Source organism: Pinus tabuliformis, chromosome 6, assembly GCF_031772625.1.
Source record: "Pinus tabuliformis cultivar Carrire ecotype Pingquan chromosome 6, CPIR1, whole genome shotgun sequence".
Taxonomy (NCBI): domain Eukaryota; kingdom Viridiplantae; phylum Streptophyta; class Pinopsida; order Pinales; family Pinaceae; genus Pinus; species Pinus tabuliformis.
In genome coordinates, this window is record NC_142292.1 from 70,761,365 (window position 1) to 70,785,448 (window position 24,084).

Below are 24,084 nucleotides of genomic sequence, written 5' to 3' on the forward strand. Positions count from 1 at the left end.
AAGAAACACATTAACATACGTTGTAAAGCTTCACCACTCTCTCAAAGAACTTTAATCACACATCTACAACAAGCTGTGAACCTGTGGGATAAGAAAAAGATGACTTCCACTTTTTTGCTTCTGCACCTTTGGGTTTTCCAGTTCTTTTCTGATTTTAAAACAAAGATAAGGTTTTATGGGAGTTTGTTGCAGCTGTATGGTAAAGAACAATATACTATAAATCAAAAATAGGAAGTGCAATATGACCTGGGTGAATAATTTTGCTATAGTAATCCATGAAAGAAATTTCTTTCAGAGTCTAATCTAAGCACATGGGTAAGTGCTGCAGTCACAGATCGATCATGGGGCATTGCTGGACTGTATCAAAATCTTACAGCTAACTCGTATGATAAAAGATTCACCTACAACCTAAGATAAGATAGGATAGATAAGGTAATTAATAAATTATATTAAAGTCCAACAAGTGACCACAAAAGTAGGTCATTAAGACTAGCAGGTACAATTCAGTGTAAATACAATGCGGGAGTCCGAAAACAACTTCTATACTGATAATGAAAGTAAGAAAAGCAGAAAGAGGAAAAGCAGAGATAAATATCTAGCTATGAACTTTAACCTAGCAGTCCGACAAAAAGATATAAGTGTAGATTCAGTGATACAATAAAAGGACCAAACACTGAGGGTCTCAGTGCTGCACATGATAGCGAAATAAAATGTCAGAGCCTGCTCATCTTGATGATCAAGAGCAGGGGAGGGGATATAAGTATGGGCTTGCTGTCATATTCATCAAGCACTGTGAAAACTGAAGTAGTTGAACCTGTAAAAAGAGCTGAAGCTACTGAACACAGCATCCCTAACCTATATCTTATATTGGCAACAAGTATGCCTAGAAAATTGTTAATTTAAACTTTAAAGTAACATCAAGAAGCTCCTGAAGTCAATACTTCAAATAAAATTATAGAAATCCCCTTGTGAATATTATCCAATCAAGCATTCTCTGTCACCAAAAATGGTGCAAAACAACAGTGAAGGAAAGCTAGAGATGCTCCACATGTTTAGTAGACTAGAACTTCTGTGGACTGCACAAGGAGGTCCTGCTCTGAACTTCTGATACAATAACACCAGAAGATACCTTACCAAATGCATTGACACAATCACTCCTTATTTAGAAAATGACAACTTTACCACGTGATTATTACCAGAATGATGTTTCAAAATTGTAGAAGCCATATAACTTCACCATTAAATTGTCTGAAACTTCCCTTGTGCACATTTTAGCACCCCTGCTGTCTTTTCTTTGTGGCGGCAACAATGACAACAACTATCTAAAAGCATGAACATTAGTAATTTTCTACTAATAATGTTTCCAGGTGCTCCACTAATTACATTGTGAAATTTATTTGACTAAATGTTCTATGAAGCATTGCCTTCTCAATTTTTTAATAAATTATACCATTGGGAAGAAAATGCAGACAACGGTACCACGGCAGGGTTCATATACAATAGACCCCTCTCAACCTCATCTACAAGCACGCAATATGTCTCCAGGAGAGGACCTGAAGCTATCTCTGCAAGGTTTTCTACCATTACCACAAAAGAGATATATTGTGGCTTCTATACCTTTTCCCTTCTACGGAGCACCAACAAACTATTGATCATTACAGTATATAAATCCAGATTCCAAAATCACTTTCATCAAACAGATAACATTGCTTTCACAAATTAGCACAAGGAAACTTAAGGAAAATGAAGATTTACTTACATACTAAGGTCAAGTTTCCCCTTATTCAGAACATAATCCAGCCGAAGGGGTGTAGACACAAGGATATCAGCTGCTAGCTTTTCAAAATCACCACATCTTGCAAGAGTCTTAGTCATTAGTCTTACACGGAATTTCCTTCCTACAATAAGTTTCTTGCATTCCCTTGTTGTCTGTGCAGCTAACTCACGTGTTGGGCAGAGAATCATAGCACGAATTCCATTTTTGGAGTGTGCCTGTTAAATGCAAAGGTTAGCCTCCACTCATCATGTACACTACCATTGTCCTTTTTCCTGCACCTAAGCTAGATAGGAGATAAGGATATGACAACATACCTTCAATTTTATAAGAATGGGTATAAGAAAAGCCAGTGTCTTGCCTGAACCAGTTGGTGCGCAGGCAAAGCATTCTCTCCCCTAGAAGAAAAATATTGATGAAAAGCCGCTGGAATGACACAGGTTGCCTGAAAAGGATGTGAAACTCAAAACCCCAAGTACTTAGCATCAGTTTAGAATACTTACTGAGAGGAGAACAGGAATAGCCTGACGCTGAATAGGTGTAGGCTCTTTGAATCCAAGTTCAGCCAAATTCCTTGTCAAATATGACTTGCACCCATATCTATAATCACAGAGTAATTATAAACTATATGAGAATAAAGTTTAACTGTATTAGCTAGCATATAAATTATACTCAAAATGATATAGCACAGCACTTATCCTATAGAAATGAGGACTTCATAATATATCAAAGACTGATTAAAGGAGAAAATTAAACCCAATAATCACATCATGATTCACAAGTTATAGTCTATGATACATAAGACTCTAACTTCAATAATATTTTCTTTTCCCGGGAAAAAGTCAAGAAATTTTATTAGAGAAAGCAATATTATAATAGCGGATACAGAGTGGTAGCCCAACTGCCTCAAAAGGACATATACATATAGACTTAACAGTCTACATCAAAATATCAACAATCATATGTAAGTGAAGAGAGTCTGTCTTGCTTCTATCACTACCCTATAACCATCCCTTACCCAAAAAATTTCAGTTTCTGTATTGTTCAGAAATATACATGCAATTTCCATAAAAGGATCAAAAATTTACAAGTGTTCAGATCATTTGACCATAATCTCAGAAATAGTAAAATAATTAAAACTATGGTTCATGAAGATAAGAAGCAGATTGTCCTTCATGGGATTCAAGGGTTTCCCAAGTGCCTTCATGCAGTTCCAATCCTTCTTTGGAGAGCCTATCTGCTTCCATATTTTTGTCCCTGTAAACATGTGCATAGGAGAGGTGAGTGAATTTTATTTGCAAACTCTTGATGTCCCAAAATAAAGGTTGAAACATAAAACTTCTCAAGTTGAAGTATCCTTTCATCCATTGAATGACTAATAGTGAGTCTCCCAGAACTTGAATTTGTGAAACACCTTTATCAAGGGCTAGAATGAAGACCAGTCTAAGAGCCATGAGCTCACTGAAATTGTTTGTGGCCTGTCCGATTCCTGCTTTGAATGAGATGGTGTGAAGTGGAGAGAGGAAAATACTTCCCTTAGCCCCACCTCTGAATGGAATACCTTGAGAAACAGAAACTCCATCAAGGTAAGCCCAGGGAATTTCTTCAGTTATTTGGCCTGCCGCAACTCAAATTATGAGGGGAAGAGGAGAACTGGAAATAAGCACTTAGTATGTTAAGGCTTTGAGTGGCAAATTTGAGAGGCAGAGTGTCCTTTCCCTAGGATAACTTGGCATTTCTGGCCAACCAGATTCCCCAAGCATAAGTGAGGGGGAGAGCATTGTACCTCTTTGTATCCATATTTGGGCACCATTCCCTGATTGCTTCTTCAATAGTGTCCCCTTCCCATGTGTTGTGAAATCCTGATAAGCTTTTTATTTCTTTCCAGATTTGTTTTGATTAAAGATAGGAGATCATGAGATGGGTGCTGTTTGCAACAGCTACTTCATAAAGACAGCATCTACTAGGTCCTTGAAAACTTCTTCTTTTGCAGAATATCCCAGGAGAGCACCTTGTCATTAAGAAGAAGCCACATAAAGATTTTGTATTTTACAGGGCATTTAAACTTCCAGAGCATTGGGTTCTCCATTCCTCCCACGGCCAAGGCCTTATACCCAATTTTTGGTTTGTGAATCACAAAGGAATTTAGAGACCAGATAAGTTCATGATTCTCATCGTTTAAATTGATATAGCATTTCCTAAGCCTGTCGGATTAGGCCTTCCAAACATCTGCAAATTCTTCCCTAAGATCCAACTCCATCCACAAGAGCCACTGTTATTATCGGATATTTGCCAATAGTGTGGAGTCCTTGCTATATGCCGAAAAGTGTGGAGTCCTTTCCTAAGTTTTTGGACAACAATTTATAAGAGTTCTTGCTTCCACTCCAAGGATCAAGGCCTACCTGAACCTTGTGCCCCTTGCCTACTCACCAAATCAATTGATCCAGGTGGATGTTGGTGGCCACCCACCTAGCCCATTTGGACCCCCACAACTGTCTCTTTCAGCATTTTCAGTTTCCTTAATTGTAGCACAACTTACTATTTTTAGCAGCTTTTCAGGTCCTGAACTTTCGGAGCCGTTTTGAGGCCCTAAACGACGTTTTTTGGGAAATCTGGGGGCAACATGGGTCCATGGATCATGTTGCCCTACCCAAAGTGGTAGTGCTCGGATAGATCTTTCTAACGAGCTATTGTACGCGTCAAATGGAGATCGTATGCCAAAGTTACGACCCTGGGAAGTTGATGTACCAATTTACCTAACGGGGCCCACTATTTGGAGTTTCATCTTCTAGGGTTAGGTTTTGGAACGTTAAGGGTTTTCCATTGTTTCTCAACAATAAATAGGCCTTCGAGCCTCATTGTAACACAGTTCAGAGCCATGTAGCCACCACATCTCTTCTCAGAGATAAGCTACCATCACCCTACCTGGTTTATTTCCATTACTATTTGTAAGCATATTTCAATATTTTACATTAATGAAATGAAGTATTATTTCCACAGCATATCTGTGTTTATGGTTATCTTTGTAATTTGTTGCGTTCATGTTTAAGTCCGGATCAGTGGTATCAGAGCAGTCTGTTTTTTCTCTGTTTTTTTTTGCATGTCCCCAACGAGGTCAGGATATAAGAAGTTAGGGCTTGAACTGGTCGAACCTTTGCGAGACTAGCCTCGCAAATCCCGACGGCCTCCCATGGCAAATGAGAAGAAATACGAGGGGGCAGGAGATCCTATCAAAATCTTGCTCGAAGAAGCCCTCGAACGACAACGGAACGCGATGATGGACAGCTTTGCCCAGATCCTTCAGCGGCTACCCAAAGGTGACGCATCAGCTTCCAACAGCTACTCTGGAAACGCCACACCGTTTAAGGTACAAGTTAATTTTGAAATCTCCATCTTCGAGGGTTAAATAGATGCAGATGCCGTAGACAAATGGTTAAATCTGCTAGAGGGTTATTTTTCTGTTCATGAATTTTCGAGTCGGGAAAAGATTGTTTTCACTCTTCTCAAAGCAGCCCCCCACGTCAAGGACTGGTGGGAAACCTACTGCGAGCAGAAGGATGAAAGCACAAGCTCACTATTTTCAACCGCACCCACTTGGGATTCATTCCGGGATGCCATCAAGGAGCAGTACTACCCTGTCAAAAGCTATGAGGACAAATACATCAAATGGACCACACTGCGGCAGGGACGAGACCAAGATGTGCCAGAGTTCACCAACATTTTTCATACCCTTCGCACACAATTGGGTATCAAAGATTCTAATCTGCATCTGGTACTCAAATATCGTGGCTACCTACATAGATACATCCAAGAAGAGATGGAGTTCCTAAACATCTCTTCGCTCGGCACAGCGTACCGATACACTGTCAAAATTGAGCAAAAGTTCAAACAGAAGAAGCGAGACTTTGGATCTACAAATCCGAAGACCAAAGGACAAAGCCAAGGCGGGGTGACCCAAGACAACCCATCGAAGCTGCAAGAAAAGAACAACACCATGAAGCCGAAGAAGGACACAAGAAAGTGGTGTGAGTTTCACAAGAGTCCCACTCATAACACAAGTGAGTGTCGGACCAAGCAGTGGTTGGTGGCCGAGTTGAAGGCTTCCGAATCAGATGCATGTTCCGACCCTAAGCCAGAACCTGACAAGGGGAATGGCAAAGGAAGCAGATCATTGATGCGGATCCCAGCGCCACTATTGCCACCACCAAAATCCAAAAAAATGAGCCCGAAGAACCAGAGGAGGGGGAACGTCTTTTCCACTCACAGATGTGGGTGAAGGGTTCGCCGCTGCAATTCATTGTCGACAGTGGCAGCCAAAAGAACCTCATTTCAGCAGAGGTCGTGAAGCGGTTGGGCCTACCAACTACACCACACCCGCAGCCGTACAGTATCAGGTGGCTTCATGAAGGACGAGATCTCAAAGTTCGCCAGTAGTGTCGCCTTCCCTACAGCATCAAGCCCTTCACAGACGAGGTATTGTGTGACGTTACACCTTTGGATGTTTGTGATGTACTATTAGGCCAGCCATACTTGTGGAGGCGACATGCTGTGTATGAGTTAATGCCTCGTGCTATCATTATTTCTTTGGATAATTCATTATACAGGATACTGGAGGTAGCCCCACCTACCACCACCTCTTTGATCACTGCCAAGAAAGGCAGCAAGCTCATCTCCCAGACTAGGAAATTCATTTTCTGTCTGGTTTGCTCCCAAAGTAAAGGGAAGATCGTTGCTACATCCATGACCCCCGCAAAGGGTTCCTCCGCGCAGCAGCAGCAGCAAAGGGATATGGTCATGACAGAACACAGAAACAACTTCTCCTCACCCACAGGGGTACCACACAAGTTTCAGGTGGGCGACAAAGTTTGGTTACATCTGCAGAGAGAACGCCTTACCAAAAACTATCAGAAACTCAGACCACTCCGACATGGTCCTTACACCAGTACCAAGGCTACGAGCAACAATGCTTTGAAGCACAACACTCCTCCATTCCTTGGCTTGCACCGAGTGTTCAATGTGGACCGTCGTCGACCATGCTTCCCACCACTTCTGAACACATCAGAGATTGCAGAACAGCTCACCAGAGACCCAGCTCAGTAGAAGCTTCCTCATCTCAGGGAGGAACTCAACGCAATGGGGACCATTGCTTCCTAAGGGGTGAGGAATGATCCAGGTGGATGTTGGTGGCCACCCACCTAGCCCATTTGGACCCCCACAACTATCTCTTTCAGCATTTTCAGTTTTCTTAATTGTAGCACAACTTACTATTTTTAGCAGTGTTTCAGGTCCTGAACTTCCGGAGCCGTTTTGAGGCCCTAAACGACGTTTTTTGGGAAATCTGGGGGCAACATGGGTCCATGGATTATGTTGCCCTACCCAAAGTGGTAGTGCTCGGATAGATCTTTCTAACGAGCTATTGTACACGTCAAACGGAGATCGTATGCCAAAGTTACGACCCTGGGAAGTTGATGTACCAATTTACCCAAACGGGGCCCACAGTTTGGCATTTCATCTTCTAGGGTTAGGTTTTGGAATGTTAAGGGTTTTCCATTGTTTCTCAACAATAAATAGGCCTTCGAGCCTCATTGTAACACAGTTCAGAAGCATGTAGCCACCACATCTCTTCTCAGAGATAAGCTACCATCGCCCTAGCTGGTTTATTTCCATTACTGTTTGTAAGCATATTTCAGTATTTTACATTAATAAAATGAAGTATTATTTCCGCTGCATATCTGTGTTTATGGTTATCTCTGTAATTTGTTGCATTCCTGTTTAAGTCCGAATCATCAACCATTTCCCAATCAGTGGGAAGGCCTAAGTAGTTGCTTTCCAGATGAATGAAGCATTCTATGCTTTTTTTTAGTGGTCCTAGCCCAATCGACAATGTAATTATGGTCTAGGTATTTGTCCTTTATGACTTGCACCCACGGACCTTGTCCTTGCCCAATCTCCTTGACATTCTGGAATTTGTAACAAACGCCATGCCCTTTTTCTTTCTTGCCCAATGTTGGCACAAAGGGGTGACCCAGGGTTCAGAGTTAAGCCAACAAAACCCCCTCAAACGCCGGCATTTTTCAACAACTGCGAACAGGTGAGGTCTCACCTGATGTTATGTAAAAAATTAGTTAGTATTTAAATTTAGGTTTATTATTTAATTTTAGTTTAATCAGACGAAAGGGCACGATCATAAGATCATCCCTTTCCCCAAAGGGTGCCCATGGCGGTATATAAGCCAGGAACCCCATTGTAAACAGCATCATCTGTCAATTCAATTACTAATAAATATTTTTATATATTTTTATATATTCTCTGTGTATCGAGAAGTTTTACACTTCATCTGGTATCGGAGCAAACGATCTTATCACCTGGCAATCACCAATCTTCATTTTCGCTGCGTCATCTGTCAGCACCCCGTCCCAATCCGCCTACACCATCTCTGTTTCCGCTGCCACCGCAGTGACCCAGCATTACTAACAAACCCCCGAGCTGCGTATTCCCTCCGCTGCCCATCGCCTCCGCTTTTGTCCACAGCGCACCGTATTTTTTTCTACACCCATCCACTGTCTCCATCTACCCAGAAGACTGCGGCCTCCGCCTTCCCATCCGCTGTGCGGGCTTACCCTGTCTGCTTCTGCCCTTCCGTCAGCACATTTTTCGTGCGGCCGTCGTACCCTGGTGAACGCCAAGTCATCCATCATAAATCTGTGGTAAAATTCAAGTTTTATGAACAGTCAAAAGGATACGTCGTCACTGTTCCGAGTGGTAGTAACGCATATGATATATATATATATATATATATATATTATGGTATCATATACGTATATTATAATTAAATTTAATTATATTATATATATATAATTAATTATATATAATTATATATAAGTTATATATATAAGGTTAATTTAATTAATTTTTTTTAAATTAATTAATTAAAACCACAAAAAAAAAAAAAAAAAATTAAGCTGGCAGATAAATACATGCCCCCACAAACTCGCTCAATGTCGACAATGACAATGGCGGATTTCCAAAAAAAAAAATTGGACGCGGAGCATAGGATAAGTAACAACCACGATGAGGTCAGTAAAAGATTAGATGAATTCAAGATCAAGCTTGAGGGGCTGGCTAACAATATCAAAAAACAGGCTGACAAAATAAAAAATCTTCACGATACGACAAATCGAATGGAAATAAAGATGGAAAATCAACATGTCCAAACAGAAGTAGACATCAGAGAGGCCTTAACAACGCTGAAAATTCTGTGTAAAAAGGCGAATTGTACACCCAAACCACTACTAAAAGAAAATGAAGAGAATCAAGAACACATCTCATCAGATTCAACAAAGTCAACAGACTCTCATGAAAAAGTTGAGTCCCTAAAAAAATCAGCGACACCCCACCAAGAAGTGAGTAACGCAACCCTTACAAAAAAGCAACTCTGGGATACCTTTACCAATCAACACCTCTTTTTCGCTCAACCATTAGCAACATACCAGCGAAGGGCAAAAGTCAAGATGCCTAAATTCGATGGAAACGAATAAGGATGTTCTTCATGCTTCTAGGTCTTTGAGCCAAAGTCCTATTTGGACCGAATGTAAATGAAAAGAAAAGAAAAAAATTATGTAATTTTGGGTCAGAAACACCTCTAGATGCCAAGTCAGCCTACATGTCAAATCGACCTTGCCACAAAGGACATGTTTATTCACACCCCTCCAAATTATATAAATAAAGGGAAGACGAAGCTCATTTGGACATACATTCTTGGATGGTTTTGATCTGAAATATCGCAGAAAGGGCAGAAAGGATATGGAGAGTCGAAATCTGGAAAAGAAAATATCTTCTTGTGCTAGAACTTGTGGAAGATAGGTCTTGGTTTGTCTCTTGTTGTTGGTCTCTTGCCGATGAATCTGCTGGAAGGAAGGAAGGTTTAACTTGGCATCCGGAGGTGGAAGTTTTTATGGTTATGGGTCTTGGATATCTCATTTGATATGATTCTATAAGAATAGAATTTTTTGGGTTTTCCCCTTGAGGGGTTTTGCCTTGGGTTGAAGCCTATATCATGTGTTCTATTGTCTTTTGTGATCTTCATGTTTTATGGTAACTGCTTGATGAAAAAGGAATACATATTGATAAAAATGCTAACAGTCTCACAAGTAATTATCATGTAATGGAAATCTAATAATAAAATGAAGAACCTCCTGATTTCCAACATGCTATCAGAGCTAAGGTTTGCTTACAGAGGCTTGAAGATCACCTTTTATTTGCATTTAGAAGTCATCAAGTCTGTGACATCCAAGGGGAATGAAATCTACATTCTTTGTTCATGTGGCTTATATGATTCAATCACTTAGATCTGTGACCGATAATCTTTGGTAACTTGAAGGATCACACTCTCTTGTGGTTCGTTATATGACTAATCTATGGCATCTATGATTCAACTATATGGCTCAGTGGCTCATTTTAATGGATTATACTAAAATAGTAGATCAAATGTTGTGATCGATCAAATCTGAAATAAGCCTGCATAAATTTCTATGATTTTCAATGAACTAGATAAAATTTGAGCATATTCCTGTAGCTCGTATCTCCATTGACTCATTACGGATATCACATCTAGCTTGTGTTTCGTAAAGGGATCGAGTTGATGGTTCACATAAATTACAGTATAATATGATTTGAACATTATGTCATCACTCAAGGATTCGTTGGCTTGCATTCTATATCGTCTTGTGGCTCGCAAGTTTGTAGCTCACTTTCTAACCCTGCGTGGTTTTCATAATTGCCAGAAACTCCTCATTTTAATGGATTATACTAATAGTAGATCAAATGTTGTGATCGATCAAATCTGAAATAAGCCTGCATAAATTTCTATGATTTTCGATGAACTAGATAAAATCTGAGCATATTCCTATAGCTCTTATCTCCATTGACTCATTACGGATATCACATCTAGCTTGTGTTTCGTAAAGGGATCGAGTTGATGGTTCACATAAATTACAGTATAATATGATTTGAACATTATGTCATCACTCAAGGATTCGTTGGCTTGCATTCTATATCGTCTTGTGGCTCGCAAGTTTGTAGCTCACTTTCTTAACCCTGCGTGGTTTGCATAATTGCCAGAAACTCCTCGTAAATACTTTATGGTTCAATCTCAATATATTCAAAGACTCGCATTATGTGGCATCGCTTAATACAGAAGACGCACAACTATGCTTGGATCCACTATAACACAGTGGCATCGTTTTGTTCTACAATTCGATCTTTGTAACAATTGATTGACAGTGGCAAAGACATCGCATACATAGGTCTATGGGATCGGCAATAAGTGTGGCTCATTCTTGGTGACTATATTATTGGGCCATTGCTCCATACACTATAATGGCTTGAGAGTTATGTGTCTACAGTACAATGGAATTGCTTACGTTCTCATGAACTGATTTGTGACACAAAGGTTACAATACATGGTTTGACAAGCATAAATATTCAATAGCCAATATTTTGTATAGCACGTATCTCCTATGGCACACAAATAATTGGCTCGTGACTCTCTTTTGCAAAACTTGACAACGAGTTTGTTAAGACAGTGACATGGCATTAAATCTACCTAGGAATGACATATAATTGATATGTTGCATAAAAATCTGACTTGTAGATTACTTAATCATATATGTGGTTCCAGTTCGTAAGGCACAAACTTGAAGTATGAACAGTCAATGACTTGAAGGCATATGTGAGGAATGGCTATAATGTGCATAAGCAAGTAATCTTGAAGAATTATGATGGCCATGTCCTTAATGATATACAAGTGACCTTGATCTATAATATGGCAGTAAACGGATAGACCATGACAGCAATGACGATTATTGACAATAACAATCAACAGATAGTAGTATGGATCATTTCCAAGAGATATGATAACTCGGTTCAAGAAAGGAATGATATCTAAAGGTTGGCATATCTTTGGCTAGGCCATTTGTTGAAGAAGTGTTGACACATGGAGAAAGATTGAATCTTTAAAGGTATGAGGTATGTACAATAGTTTTGAGCATTTCTTCTTATGTGTCTAGAATATGGTAATGATCTTTTGAAAAGAGTCTGGATCGTCTTTAGGGCTTTTGCAAGCATACTTTGTATGATAAAAATCTAGGGTTTATAAACCTTACATTCTTGAAGGATTTTGGTATCTAGGGTTCATAAACCCTAGATGGGAATTAGATTAGAAAACCCTAGAAAAGGTGAAAAACCCTAATTCTAATTGGTTATTCGCTCTAAACCCTAGCTCTTAATATTTAGGGTTTGCAAGAAGAATCTAGGGTATATGGTAAAACCCTAGCAAGGGTTGAAGTGAATAAAACCTAGGACTTGAAAGTTGAAACCCTAGGACTAATATTTTCATTGAAAAGTAAAACCCTAACAAAGGTTTGTAACTAAAACTCTAGAAGTGCACCCTCTGAAAAGCCATGGAATCCTAGATTAACAATATTGACATCATGCTCCTATCTTTGTATATTTTGCTTGGTTGTACTTGTTGGTAAAAATTGCAAGTACATAAAGGAAGCAAGATAAGAAGGATAGCAACACTCATGCTTGTGGATTACTTGAAAATGATGAGCATGATGGAAGGAGGGAACTGTAAGGACCTTGAAGGAATTGATGCTAACAAGTTCATTAATGATTAAAAGAGTAAGCATGCATCGTTGCATTTTCTAAGAGTCTTTGTTGTTATGAAGCATGGCATCATAGAAGAAAGCATATGATAGTAGAAGACTTAAAATCTACATGATTAAGTTGCTTTGGAAATAGTCATCTAGCTGACATGAATGAGAAGATTTGGATCATCTTGCATATCATTGTTCATTCAAGTATTTTCTAAATGTTAGAGGTAGTCATTTTGCTCTCTGATGAGAACCATCATTTAGGAAAGGTTCTTGAAAGAAGCATTATGACATGACTGAGTATATTCCATCTAGAACAATGAAGGCATGCAGATGATCATGTTGCAGTTTGAAAGGCATAATTGAAGTCTTTTCATTCAAGGGAAAGATGACTAAATAGCCATGTATAAGAAAGAAAGAAGGTAGAATTCATATCTATAAGAAGTTTACAGAAAGAGTTGGTTATAAGAGCATAAGAAGTCTTCCATATACTTGGAAGGAGTTTGATATGCTTTAGATCAAGACTTTGTCACAAAATAGCATGGCAAACATGATAATGTTGATCAACATCAAGTATAGTCTCTAGAAGAAAGAAAGGGAGTTAACAATGACAACTCCAAGGAAGATATTACAGCTTGTTAATCAAGCTCGATCCATGGGCACTTTGATGATTGTATGGAGAAAGATTCATATGAAGATGAATCATGCAAAAGGATGTTGATCTCGAAGAACTCAAGTAAGTTGATACTTTGATAAGAAGGGCCATCATGACAAGGCAAGTCTGATATTTAACATTTTGATATCGGTTATTTGGTAACATATTGTTTTGCTACCTAGTAAGATATTGCAGGATAAATGATGACCACTGAGGCAAGATCAACTGTGGGTGTTAAACTCAATTCAACAAACATATGAATTAACCATATGGCCTTGGCAATCAAAGGTGTTCACATTATCACCTTGGTATTAAAAGGTAGCAGTGAAAGAAGATAACCTGATCACTCTCATGAGGGAGCTATGACTAGCTTGAAGTTTGACAAGGTTCAATATAATGCCTTCACTGATGATGACGAAAGGAAAGTGATGTGAAAGGTTGATGGCCTGAACCCTGTCACAAGATTGAAAAGGATGGCTCTAGAATTCCTAGGAAGGATGTTAAATTTGGACAACTAGGTCCAAACTCCATGTTCTGATGCTCAGATTAAGAGGCTAATATTTTTGTTGGATTCCTCTTTCTGAGAGGTGTAAAATCCATATAAAAATAGTCTTAATCCGATGAGCAGAACTTATATTTTGAATTTATTATTCTTAATAAATTATATGTGCAAAGGTCAGCGAGTTTTGTAATGTAGGCTCACATGCCCAACAGATGTGTCACACACCCTCATTGATGGATATATATATATACAGGAAAAGTTGGAGAGAATTTGATCACAACACAACTCACATCTTCCTCTCTCATCCTTAAAAGTACGAGCTACCTGGAGGACGAATTTCAGCCACACGTGGGAAGGACGAAGAGGATTTTTCTGCTGCTAGGGTTTCGCAGAAGTTTGACCAGCGTTGACTTTGGTCAACGCTTGGTCCAAACAAGCTGAAAACTTGTGGGAGGTTCGATTTTTGAAGGCCATACTACCTGGCACAAAAATCGAGGTCAAAGGGTTGACCGTTTTGCTACTGCGTTGACTTTTAGCTTGCTGCCCCTGCGTTGACTTTTCAGGACAGCATTGACTTTTGTAGAACTGACTTGGGTTGACTCATCTACTGGTTGGAGGGTTGTTGTGACACATGTTGGGCTGGCTGACCAAAGGAGACTTTGCTGGTTGAAGCATCCTGTTGACCGCCGAAACAAACACATACATTTTTCTTGTTTCTGATTTGTCTTCTGTAAGATCTGCTTATATGTTCTATCTGCATTTTGCTTATCTACCTGTATGATTGCTGTGAGAAAAGTGAAATTGCTCTTAGCATAGAACATCTACAAAACTTTACATGGTATCAGAGCTGAGGTGAAGACAAACTCTATCTATAGCAATCATCATCGAAGGAAATGGATTCCTCTAAGCTTGAATTCAGGGAGAATGACAAGCTGACTGGAAGTGATGACTTCCATGCCTGGAAGATGTTATTAGATCTCAAATTAGAAGATCATGATCTCCTAGATCATGTGACAGGGAAGATTCAAGAACCTCCATCAAATGCCTCTGCTGCTGTTAAACACAAGTATAAGAAGGGAGAAATCAGAGCAAAACTGCTGATCAGGGAATCCATAAATAAGAGTCTGGTTGCCTACATATCTGAACTAGGCACATCCAAGGAGATGTATGACAAACTGATACTTATGTTCCGAGTAAACAATGTGAACCAAGTGCTATTCCTCAAGAACAAGTTGAAGAATATGAAGAAGGGCCGAGACGAGTCTATTCAAACTTTCTTTATGAAGTTGACCGAAACCAGGAACAATCTGCTAGCTATTGGGGAGACAATAGCTGATCGTGAGATGGTTCTCACCGCACTTGGAGGACTTCCATATGAATGGCAAGTATTCACAACTACCATTCTCAACAATAATACCATCCCTAACTTTGATGAGCTTCTGTCTAGATGTATGCAAGAAGAAACAAGGATGAAGGAATTTGATAATGAAAGAAATGCTGCCTATGTTGCTCATTCCCGAAAGAAGAACTCTGGTGGTTCCAAGGACAAAGGAAGGACTAAGACTCAAAAGAAGAAGGGAAAATGTTTCACCTGCCATAGGACTGGACACTATGCTAGAGAATGCCCCTTCCAGAAGAATTCTCCCGATAGTGACGACAACAACAACAACCGAAGGAATGGGAATCAAAGAAATGACAAATCCAAAGGAAAGAGGAAGGCTCACTTTGAAGGAAACCATCCACCTTCTAAAAGGACCAGAAATACCATGTATGAGGAGTCTAATGTTGTTGATAAAAGAAATGAGTATATTCTAATATCTGCTCTCTCAGCTGCATCTCCGCCCGATACTATGGATGTCTGGCTAATCGATAGTGGTGCCTCAAGACACATCACTGGATTCAAGGAAGCACTTTCTGACATGGTTGAAAGGGATACTAATCTAGAAATTACCCTTGGGGATAATGCCACTTATCCTGTGAAAGGGACCGGGACTGTGACCCTCCACTTGTCTCAAGGACAAGTCCTCCATCTACAAGATGTACTCTATGTACCCAAATTGAAGAAGAACCTTGTGTCTGTATCTGCCATGGAAGACAAAGGATTCAATGTAACTTTCTCTGATGGAATGGTACTCATGTGGAAGAAGAGCTTCAAGGAAGCTATCTCAATTGGTTTTAGAGTTGGTACACTCTACCAGGTTGGAGGGAGTCCGTTGGGAGCTATGACTTGTGATACTATCCGTCAAACCGAACTATGGCACCGAAGATTTGGACACCTTCATTACAAGGCTCTTCCCGAAGCAAGGAAGGTGGTGACAGGGATGCCTGATTTTGGAAATAATCATAAAGGTGTATGTAAGGGCTGTGCTGAAGGAAAACATACAAGGGGACCTTTCCCCTCAAGTGTCACAAAGACATCTGAGATATTGCAACTGGTCCATTCTGATCTTTCCGGTATGTTGCCTGTAACATCCCTGGGGGGATGTTCTTACTATATGACATTTACTGATGACTTCTCTCGCAAAACCTGGATATACTTCTTGAAGAAGAAGGATGAGGCTTTCATGTGGTTCCGTACCTTCAAAGCCTTGGTGGAAAATATGACCGGAAAGAAGATCAAGATTTTGAGGACTGACAATGGCACTGAATATGAGTCAAATGAGTTCAAAGACTTTTGCAGAGAAGCTGGCATTAAGAGGGAGACTACCACTGCATATACTCCTGAGCAGAACGGTGTTGCTGAACGCAAGAATAGGACTATTGTGGAAGCTGCCCGTGCCATGCTATGTGACCAGGGTCTTCCAAAGTTTCTGTGGGGAGAAGCTGCAAATACTGCTGTGTACATTCAAAAACCGATGCCCTCATTCCGCTTTGGACTCCAAAACTCCCGAAGAGGTTTTCTCTGGTAAGAAACCTGATGTCTCACATTTTAGAATTTTTGGATGTCCTGTCTATTTTCATGTGCCGAAAGAAAAGAGAAGTAAGCTGGATGCTACTGGGAAGAAAGGAATGTTTGTGGGCTACAGTGAGACTTCTAAGGCATATAGAGTCTATGTACCTGGTCAAAGGGAAGTAGAGATAAGTCATGATGTCACTTTTGACGAAGATGCTTCCCTGAAGAAAGTAGTAGATCTTCCTAGATCTGAAGAAAACCATGAAGAAAGACCTGGAAATCTGGAAGAACCCCAGGATGAGACTATGCCTGATGTTGAAGAGCCAATGGACCCTGTTGATCCTTCCCCTTCTCTAGGAAAGAGGCCATCATGGCTCAGGGACACCCTCGAAGATGCTGAGGGTCATGCTGCCCCAAAGGGAACATTCCGAGAAAGCAAGAAGCCGTGTAGATACCAAGGGTATCTAGCTGCCATGAGTACTATTATACAATCTGAACCTGGATCTTTTGAAGAAGCCATCAAGCATCAAGTCTGGAAGGATGCTATGCATGAAAAATATGAGGCTATTATGAAGAATGATGTCTGGGATGTGGTCCCGAGACCGAAGGACAAATCTGTTGTCACCGCTAAATGGCTCTACAAGATTAAACATGGATCTGATGGGAGTGCTGAAAAGTTTAAGGCAAGATTTGTTACCCGTGGCTTCTCTCAAAAGGAAGGAATTGACTATGACGATATATTTGCACCTGTGGCTCGATATACCACCATCTGATCCATCATAGCCCTTGCTGCTACGCAAGGATGGAGTCTTCATCAGATGGATGTCAAGACTGCTTTTCTGCATGGTGCAATAAAGGAAGAGGTGTATGTAGAACAACCTCTGGGATTTGAAGTTCAAGATCGAGACACTTATGTCTGCAGGTTGAAGAAAGCCCTCTATGGGTTAAAGCAAGCACCCAGAGCTTGGTATGAGAGGATGGATAGTTACTTGATGAAGCTGGGCTTCACTCGAAGCAATGCTGATCCAAACCTTTACTTTAAGGTTGAGGAAGGAAAGCCTCTCATTCTAGTGCTGTATGTGGACGTCCTCTTCCTGACAGGTGATGACCCTCTCATTCATCAATGTAAGAAGGAGCTTGCTGCTGAGTTCGAGATGAAAGACCTAGGGCTGATGCCGATTGGGCTGGCAGTGTGGTGGATCGTAAGAGCACATCCGGATGTTGTTTCAATCTTGGTTCTGCTTCGATCTCATGGATGAGCAGGAAGCAGAAGTCGGTGGCTTTGAGCACCGCGGAGGCCGAATACATTGCTGCTAGTATGGCCTGTTGTGAAGCAGTTTGGTTGAGGAAGCTCTTTAGTGAGCTGTTCCAACATGTGCTAGATACCACTGTAATACTCTGTGATAATCAGAGTGGGATTCGTATGACTGAGAATCCTGTGTTCCACGACCGATCCAAGCATATTGATATCAGGTACCACTTTATCCGAAATATGGTACAGCGAGGCGCCGTAAGGCTCGATCATATAGGAACTGATGAGCAGGTCGCGGATATTCTCACTAAGCCCCTGGGGAAGGTCAAGTTCCTAACCTTCCGTGAGAGTCTTGGTGTCGTGGAAAGACCCTATGATGTGGGTCCTGTTGGACGATGAGCTCTGGGAGCTCTGGGGGGCTTTGGGGATAGCTTCTCGGAGCTATAAGCACTCATAATGCTTCTGCCCCACCCTTGTGATTATTGAGCTGGTTCGCCACTCATTTAATCTGTGCCCCGTATGCATCCTACCCATTGAGTTCAGGGCTCATGGGAAGTACCTCTCATTTGGCCAATGAGGTGTGGAAAAGCTAGAGACTATTAGCAAAGACTGATGGACGCATCAGAGATTGCCGTACTCTCTATCTAGGATGGCATGGTCCAACCACTTGATCTGGGATCAAGATTTGTGAGGTCTGGGACCTCTGGACTGATTATGTCAGTCGGGGAATGATGTCTTTGTGACTGACCCACTTCTGTTCTGAAATAAAGAAGCCAGCAAAGCAAGTTTCGGCGGGATGACTCACGATGTTAATTGCACTAATAGATGGAGTTCTCCCTAGTTGAGAGGGAGTGTTAAATTTGGACAACTAGGTCCAAACTCCATGTTCTAATGCTCAGATTAAGAGGCTAATATTTTTGTTGGATTCCTCTTTCTGAGAGGTGTAAAATCCATATAAAAATAGTCTTAATCCGATGAGCAGAACTTATATTTTGAATTTATTATTCTTAATAAATTATATGTGCAAAGGTCAGCCAGTTTTGTAATGTAGGCTCACATGCCCAACAGATGTGTCACACACCCTCATTGATGGATATATATATATATATACAGGAAAAGTTGGAGAGAATTTGATCACAACACAACTCACATCTTCCTCTCTCATCCTTAAAAGTACGAGCTACCTGGAGGACGAATTTCAGCCACACGTGGGAAGGACGAAGAGGATTTTTCTGCTGCTAAGGGTTTCTGCTGCTAGGGTTTCGCAGAAGTTTGACCAGCGTTGACTTTGGTCAACGCTTGGTCCAAACAAGCTGAAAACTTGTGGGAGGTTCGATTTTTGAAGGCCATACTACCTGGCACAAAAATCGAGGTCAAAGGGTTGACCGTTTTGCTACTGCGTTGACTTTTAGCTTGCTGCCCCTGCGTTGACTTTTCAGGACAGCGTTGACTTTTGTAGAACTGACTTGGGTTGACTCATCTACTGGTTGGAGGGTTGTTGTGACACATGCTGGGCTGGCTGACCAAAGGAGACTTTGCTGGTTGAAGCATCCTGTTGACCGCCGAAACAAACACATACATTTTTCTTGTTTCTGATTTGTCTTCTGTAAGATCTGCTTATATGTTCTATCTGCATTTTGCTTATCTACCTGTATGATTGCTGTGAGAAAAGTGAAATTGCTCTTAGCATAGAACATCTACAAAACTTTACAAAGGAAGAAAGCTCGACATAATGAGATGCAACTGAAAGAGGAAGCCATGCAGCCATCTCCATGAAGAACTAGTAGTTGGTATACTTATGGAAACTAACAAGAGAACTTGTGGTTAAGGCTTCCCAATTGAAAGAAGTCTGGAATCTCCTCTATATTTGGGAGGGAGTAAAGGAGTCTCCTTAAATTCTTAAGAAGGAGCAAGGATCTATTTCCTAATCAAGAGGAAATAGGGATCTAATCTCTGGTTGAGAGCGAGTGATGATGGACATCACATTTGTATTCTCTCCCTCATGTGTCATGCACTTGACCAAGACTAACAACCATAAGTCTAAGTGAAGGCCATTAAGAGAGAATGGAGAATGGAGGATTAGATAAGCATCTGCGATTTCCTCGAGGATAGAAACATCCATGATAGGAAATGTAATGACACTCTTTGAGGATTGGACAAGTATCCAAGAAAAGAGTGGTCTTATAGGATTGTTATGTTTTGACTATTGGGAATCCAAGATCAAAATAGTCCTAAAATGACATACCTGGTGAATATTCAGATGGGGTATGTGCCTTGTAGAGGTAGTGTGGTATCTCATGTAAAACCTCCTAGCATTATGCTCTTGTATATGAAAGAGCTTGTCAAAGTTAAGGCCTGACTATGTTGACAATATTGGTCATGATGTTGATGCTTAAAAATGGCTTACCGATCTCACTCTTCTTATGAGAATATTTCAATTTGAGAGTATCCATGTACCATGTGTACAATTATGAATACCTCCCTAGTTAAGAGGGAGTATTGGAGAATGTAACTAGTTTCGATCTTCATAATTTGTACCATTACGTATTTTTATGTAAAAAAGGCAAAAGAAAAGAAAAAGAAAAATTATTAATATTTTTCTAGATAAGCATGTTCTTCATGCTTCTAGGTCTTTGAGTCAAAGTCTTGTTTGGACCAAATGTAATAGAAAAGGAAAAAAAAAATTATGGAATTTTGGGATAGAAACCCCTCTAGATCCCAAGTAGGGCCTACATGTCAAGTCGGCCTTGCCCCAAAGGACATGTCTATTCACACCCCTCCAAACTATATAAATAGAGGGAAGATGGAGCTCATTTGGACATACACTCTTGGATGGTTTTGATCTAAAATATCGTAGAAAGGGCAGAAAGAATATGGAGAGTCGAAATCTGAAAAAGAAGATATCTTCTTGTGCTAGAACTTGTGGAAAATCTGTCTTGGTTTGTTTCTTGTTGTTGGTCTCTTGCTGATGAATCTGCTGGAAGGAAGGAAGATTTAACTTGGCATCTAGAGGTGGAAGTTTTTGTGGTTATGGATCTTGGATATCTCAATTGATCTGATTCTATAAGAAGAGAATTTTTTGGGTTTCCCCCTTGGAGGGGTTTTGCCCTAGCTTGGAACCTATATCTTGTGTTCTATTGCCTTTTGTGATCTATATGTTTTATGGTAACTGCTTGATGAAAAAAGAATACATAATGATAAAAATGCTAACAGTCTCACAAGTAATTATCATGTAATGGAAATCTAATGATAAAATGAAGAACCTCCCGACTTCCAACAAGTGAGAGACTATAAGAGCAAGTCAATGGGACTTTGGAGAACAAATTCAAGCAGTTCGACTTCCTAGTTGCAGTGATTGGTAAGGGCACAGTTGAAGTGGAGGGACACCAACAACAAGGGTTTCAGCCAGAAAAACTGAGGAATGATTATCGAAGGGATTCTTCACAAGATTCTAGCATTCTGAGAGAAGGGAATAGAGGCCGGATTATTTTGCAAAGAGGCTACACTAGCTAGTGTGAATTATCCAATGCACATTATTGGGCAGTTATTCAATTTCCAGTTGTCAAAAATAGTTGCCAAGAGAAAAGCGAATAGCTCAGTCGAGTTGTACGCAGAAAAAGGAGTTGCAGGAAAAATTTCTTGAGGCAGTGCGATTACAATGTTACATACTTGACCGGCATGGGAATTGAACCTCAAAGTGAGAGGGTTCCCTTTACCTCTTCCATCCTTAGACCCCATGGTGGTTGGGACCTTATTCCTTAGAGATAATCTAGATCTCCCTGACGAGACCCTTGATAGCGATTGACTTGGTTCTAACTCCACTCTTTTTCTCTGATTCGGGAATGCAGTTGATCAGTTTAGTCTCTTAGAGCAAAAGTTGCCCTTCTTAGCGATATTTTCATTGATGAAGATCTCACTAGAACACAATTAATTTGGCCTATAAATTCTGCACTTGAGTAATACAACCTCTGAATATTTCGGCCCTCCTCTTCAGCTAACGCGGGCTCTCTCTTTCCTAGCTTCGACTTCATTGAAATTTTATCTTGAAATTCCTTGTTGCAATTCTCCCCGCTTCTCTTTAGTCTAATCGAGCCTCTAGCTCTTAAGAAAATCCTTTCCTCAACATAATGTATCTTCACCTCTCCCTTAGGGTTATTTTGTAATTTCATCAGACCAAAGTCCCTAACGCTAATCTCCTACATGATCAATGGCTAGAATTAAATCCTAAGCCTCCCTTGAGATCAATGATTAAGATTATATCTAAGTCACTTAAATAATTTTATTATTAATCATTTTGGCCTCATAGTCCACAATAACTAATTAAATTAATTATTGTACTTTTATTAAGTACACCTTAGAAAAGAAATCATAAAATCACTTACTCCACCGAGAAAACACCTAAAGAGGCAATCAAATATCTTCCACATGCTAAGAGACCAAACCAATGTAGAAGAGCTTCTAAGGCTACAAAATCAACACTACCTCCTGGCAAGGAACTACCTCCTGGCAAGGAAGGGCTTCTCCACCACCCCCAGCTTGTCTCTGTAAAACACAAACTTACCTTTCACTAGAGGATTGGTCAGAATATATGCTACGTACTCCTCTATGGAGATGTATTGCAATCTCACTACACCTCTCTAGACCCTGTCTCTAATGAAGTGGTATCTTATCTCTATATGCTTGGACTTGTCACGAAACATTAGACTCTCAAATAGTTTAATGCAACTCTCATTGTCATAATGAATCACAAACTGCCCCATCTCAAGACGAAATAATCATGTGAGCATCTTCTGAAGCCATATGTCCTCAAAACTCGCCAAACTTGCTACCATGTACTCGGCCTCTGCTGAGCTAAGTGCCATTGAGTGTTGCTTTTTGCTATACCACGAGACCATAGTTGATCCCAAGATGAAACAACAACGTGAAGTACTCTTCCTATCCAATGCAGTCCTTGCCCAATCTGAGTCTATGTAGCCCTGCAACTTCACTCCACCAACTCTGACATGCCTCAATCCACACTCCATTATACCACAAAGATACCTGAGCACATGATTCGTTGCCACCCAATGAACCCTCCTTGGTTCCACCATGAACTAGCTGAGTGTGTTCACAGCGAAACAAATATCTAGCCTAGTGTTTACCAGATACGTCAAGGACCCAATGAACTACATGTACAATGTGGCATTCACTAGCTCACCCTTAAAAGCACTTAGCTTCCTCAAGCTGGGGATCATAGGTGTAGACATCGTCCTGTAATCCTCCATCCTAAATCTCTTTAGGATCTCAATTCTATACTTGCACTGCCCTAGGAAAAGCTCTTTTCTCTACTTCCACACCTCTAATCCCAAGAAGTAATACACCAAACCAATGTCCTTCATCTCGAACTCCAAAGCAAGGTCCTCCTAGCACATCCCTATGGACCTCTCTCAACCCGTGAAAAAGAGATCATCAACATACAATACCAAGATAAGCGGTTCACAATCAACAAGTACATAGTACAAGTTGGAGTCTGCCTCACTCTCGGTGAAGTTCAATCCATGTAGGTAGCCAAAAATCCTAGAGTACCATATGTGAGGTGCACACTTAAGTCCGTATAAGGCCTTCTTCACTCTGCATAAATGGGACTCCCTCCCATGCACCTCAAAGCCCTGAGGCTACTCAATATACACCTCTTCAATTATCCCATTAAATAAGGTAGTCTTCACATCCATCTAATGAATCCTCCACCCAATCTCTAAAGCAATAGAAATGATCGCCCTAATAGATGCATATCAAGCGACAAGAGCAAATGTCTCCTCATAGTCTACTCCATCCTTCTATGAGAACCCTCTCGCCAGGAACCTCGCTTTGAATTTCTCACTTCCATTCGTTGCAATCTTATAGATCCATCAAGAAGTGGTTGTTAACTTCCTCTTAGGCATCAGTACTATCTCCCAAACACCATTCCTTATGATGAAACTATTGTTAAAATTGGCAACTAGGGCCAAACTCCATGTGGATCACCTTATTTATGGCTTTTGATATTTTTCCTAGATTCCTCTCATCGAGAGGTGTAGGATTGATCTAAAGATCATCCAATTCTGATAAGTATTTATGGAGATATGAATTTATTTTGATTATGGACAAATTGTCAAGGTTGGCCAGAAAACTTATGTAGGCTCAGAAGCCCAACAGTCATGTCTATTCAACCTCAACATTTTCATATAAATGCAAGGAGCATTCTCCTCATTTGGACAATTCAATTCACTCATCTTCTCTCTCTCCCCTACGCATAAAAGGAGCCTCTCTCTCTCTCTCTCACACGTGTGGCTGAAAGGAAGACGTCCTAGGGCAAGGAAGACGCAGAAAGGAGG

The 24,084-nt window shown here is 40.5% G+C and overlaps 1 protein-coding gene across 1 annotated transcript in view; it reads right to left on the reverse strand.

Moving 5' to 3' along the window:
* The window catches only part of LOC149257293 (P-loop containing nucleoside triphosphate hydrolases superfamily protein), a 92,131-nt gene that overhangs the window by 31,473 nt on the left and 36,574 nt on the right, over positions 1–24,084 (reverse strand). Inside the window, exons 5-7 of the mRNA XM_089413908.1 lie at positions 2,278–2,374; positions 2,092–2,172; positions 1,760–1,992 (exon numbers count right to left, since the gene is read on the reverse strand). Of these exons, the coding sequence (XP_089270034.1) occupies positions 1,760–1,992; positions 2,092–2,172; positions 2,278–2,374 (411 nt within the window). The remainder of the gene's footprint in view (positions 1–1,759; positions 1,993–2,091; positions 2,173–2,277; positions 2,375–24,084) is intronic.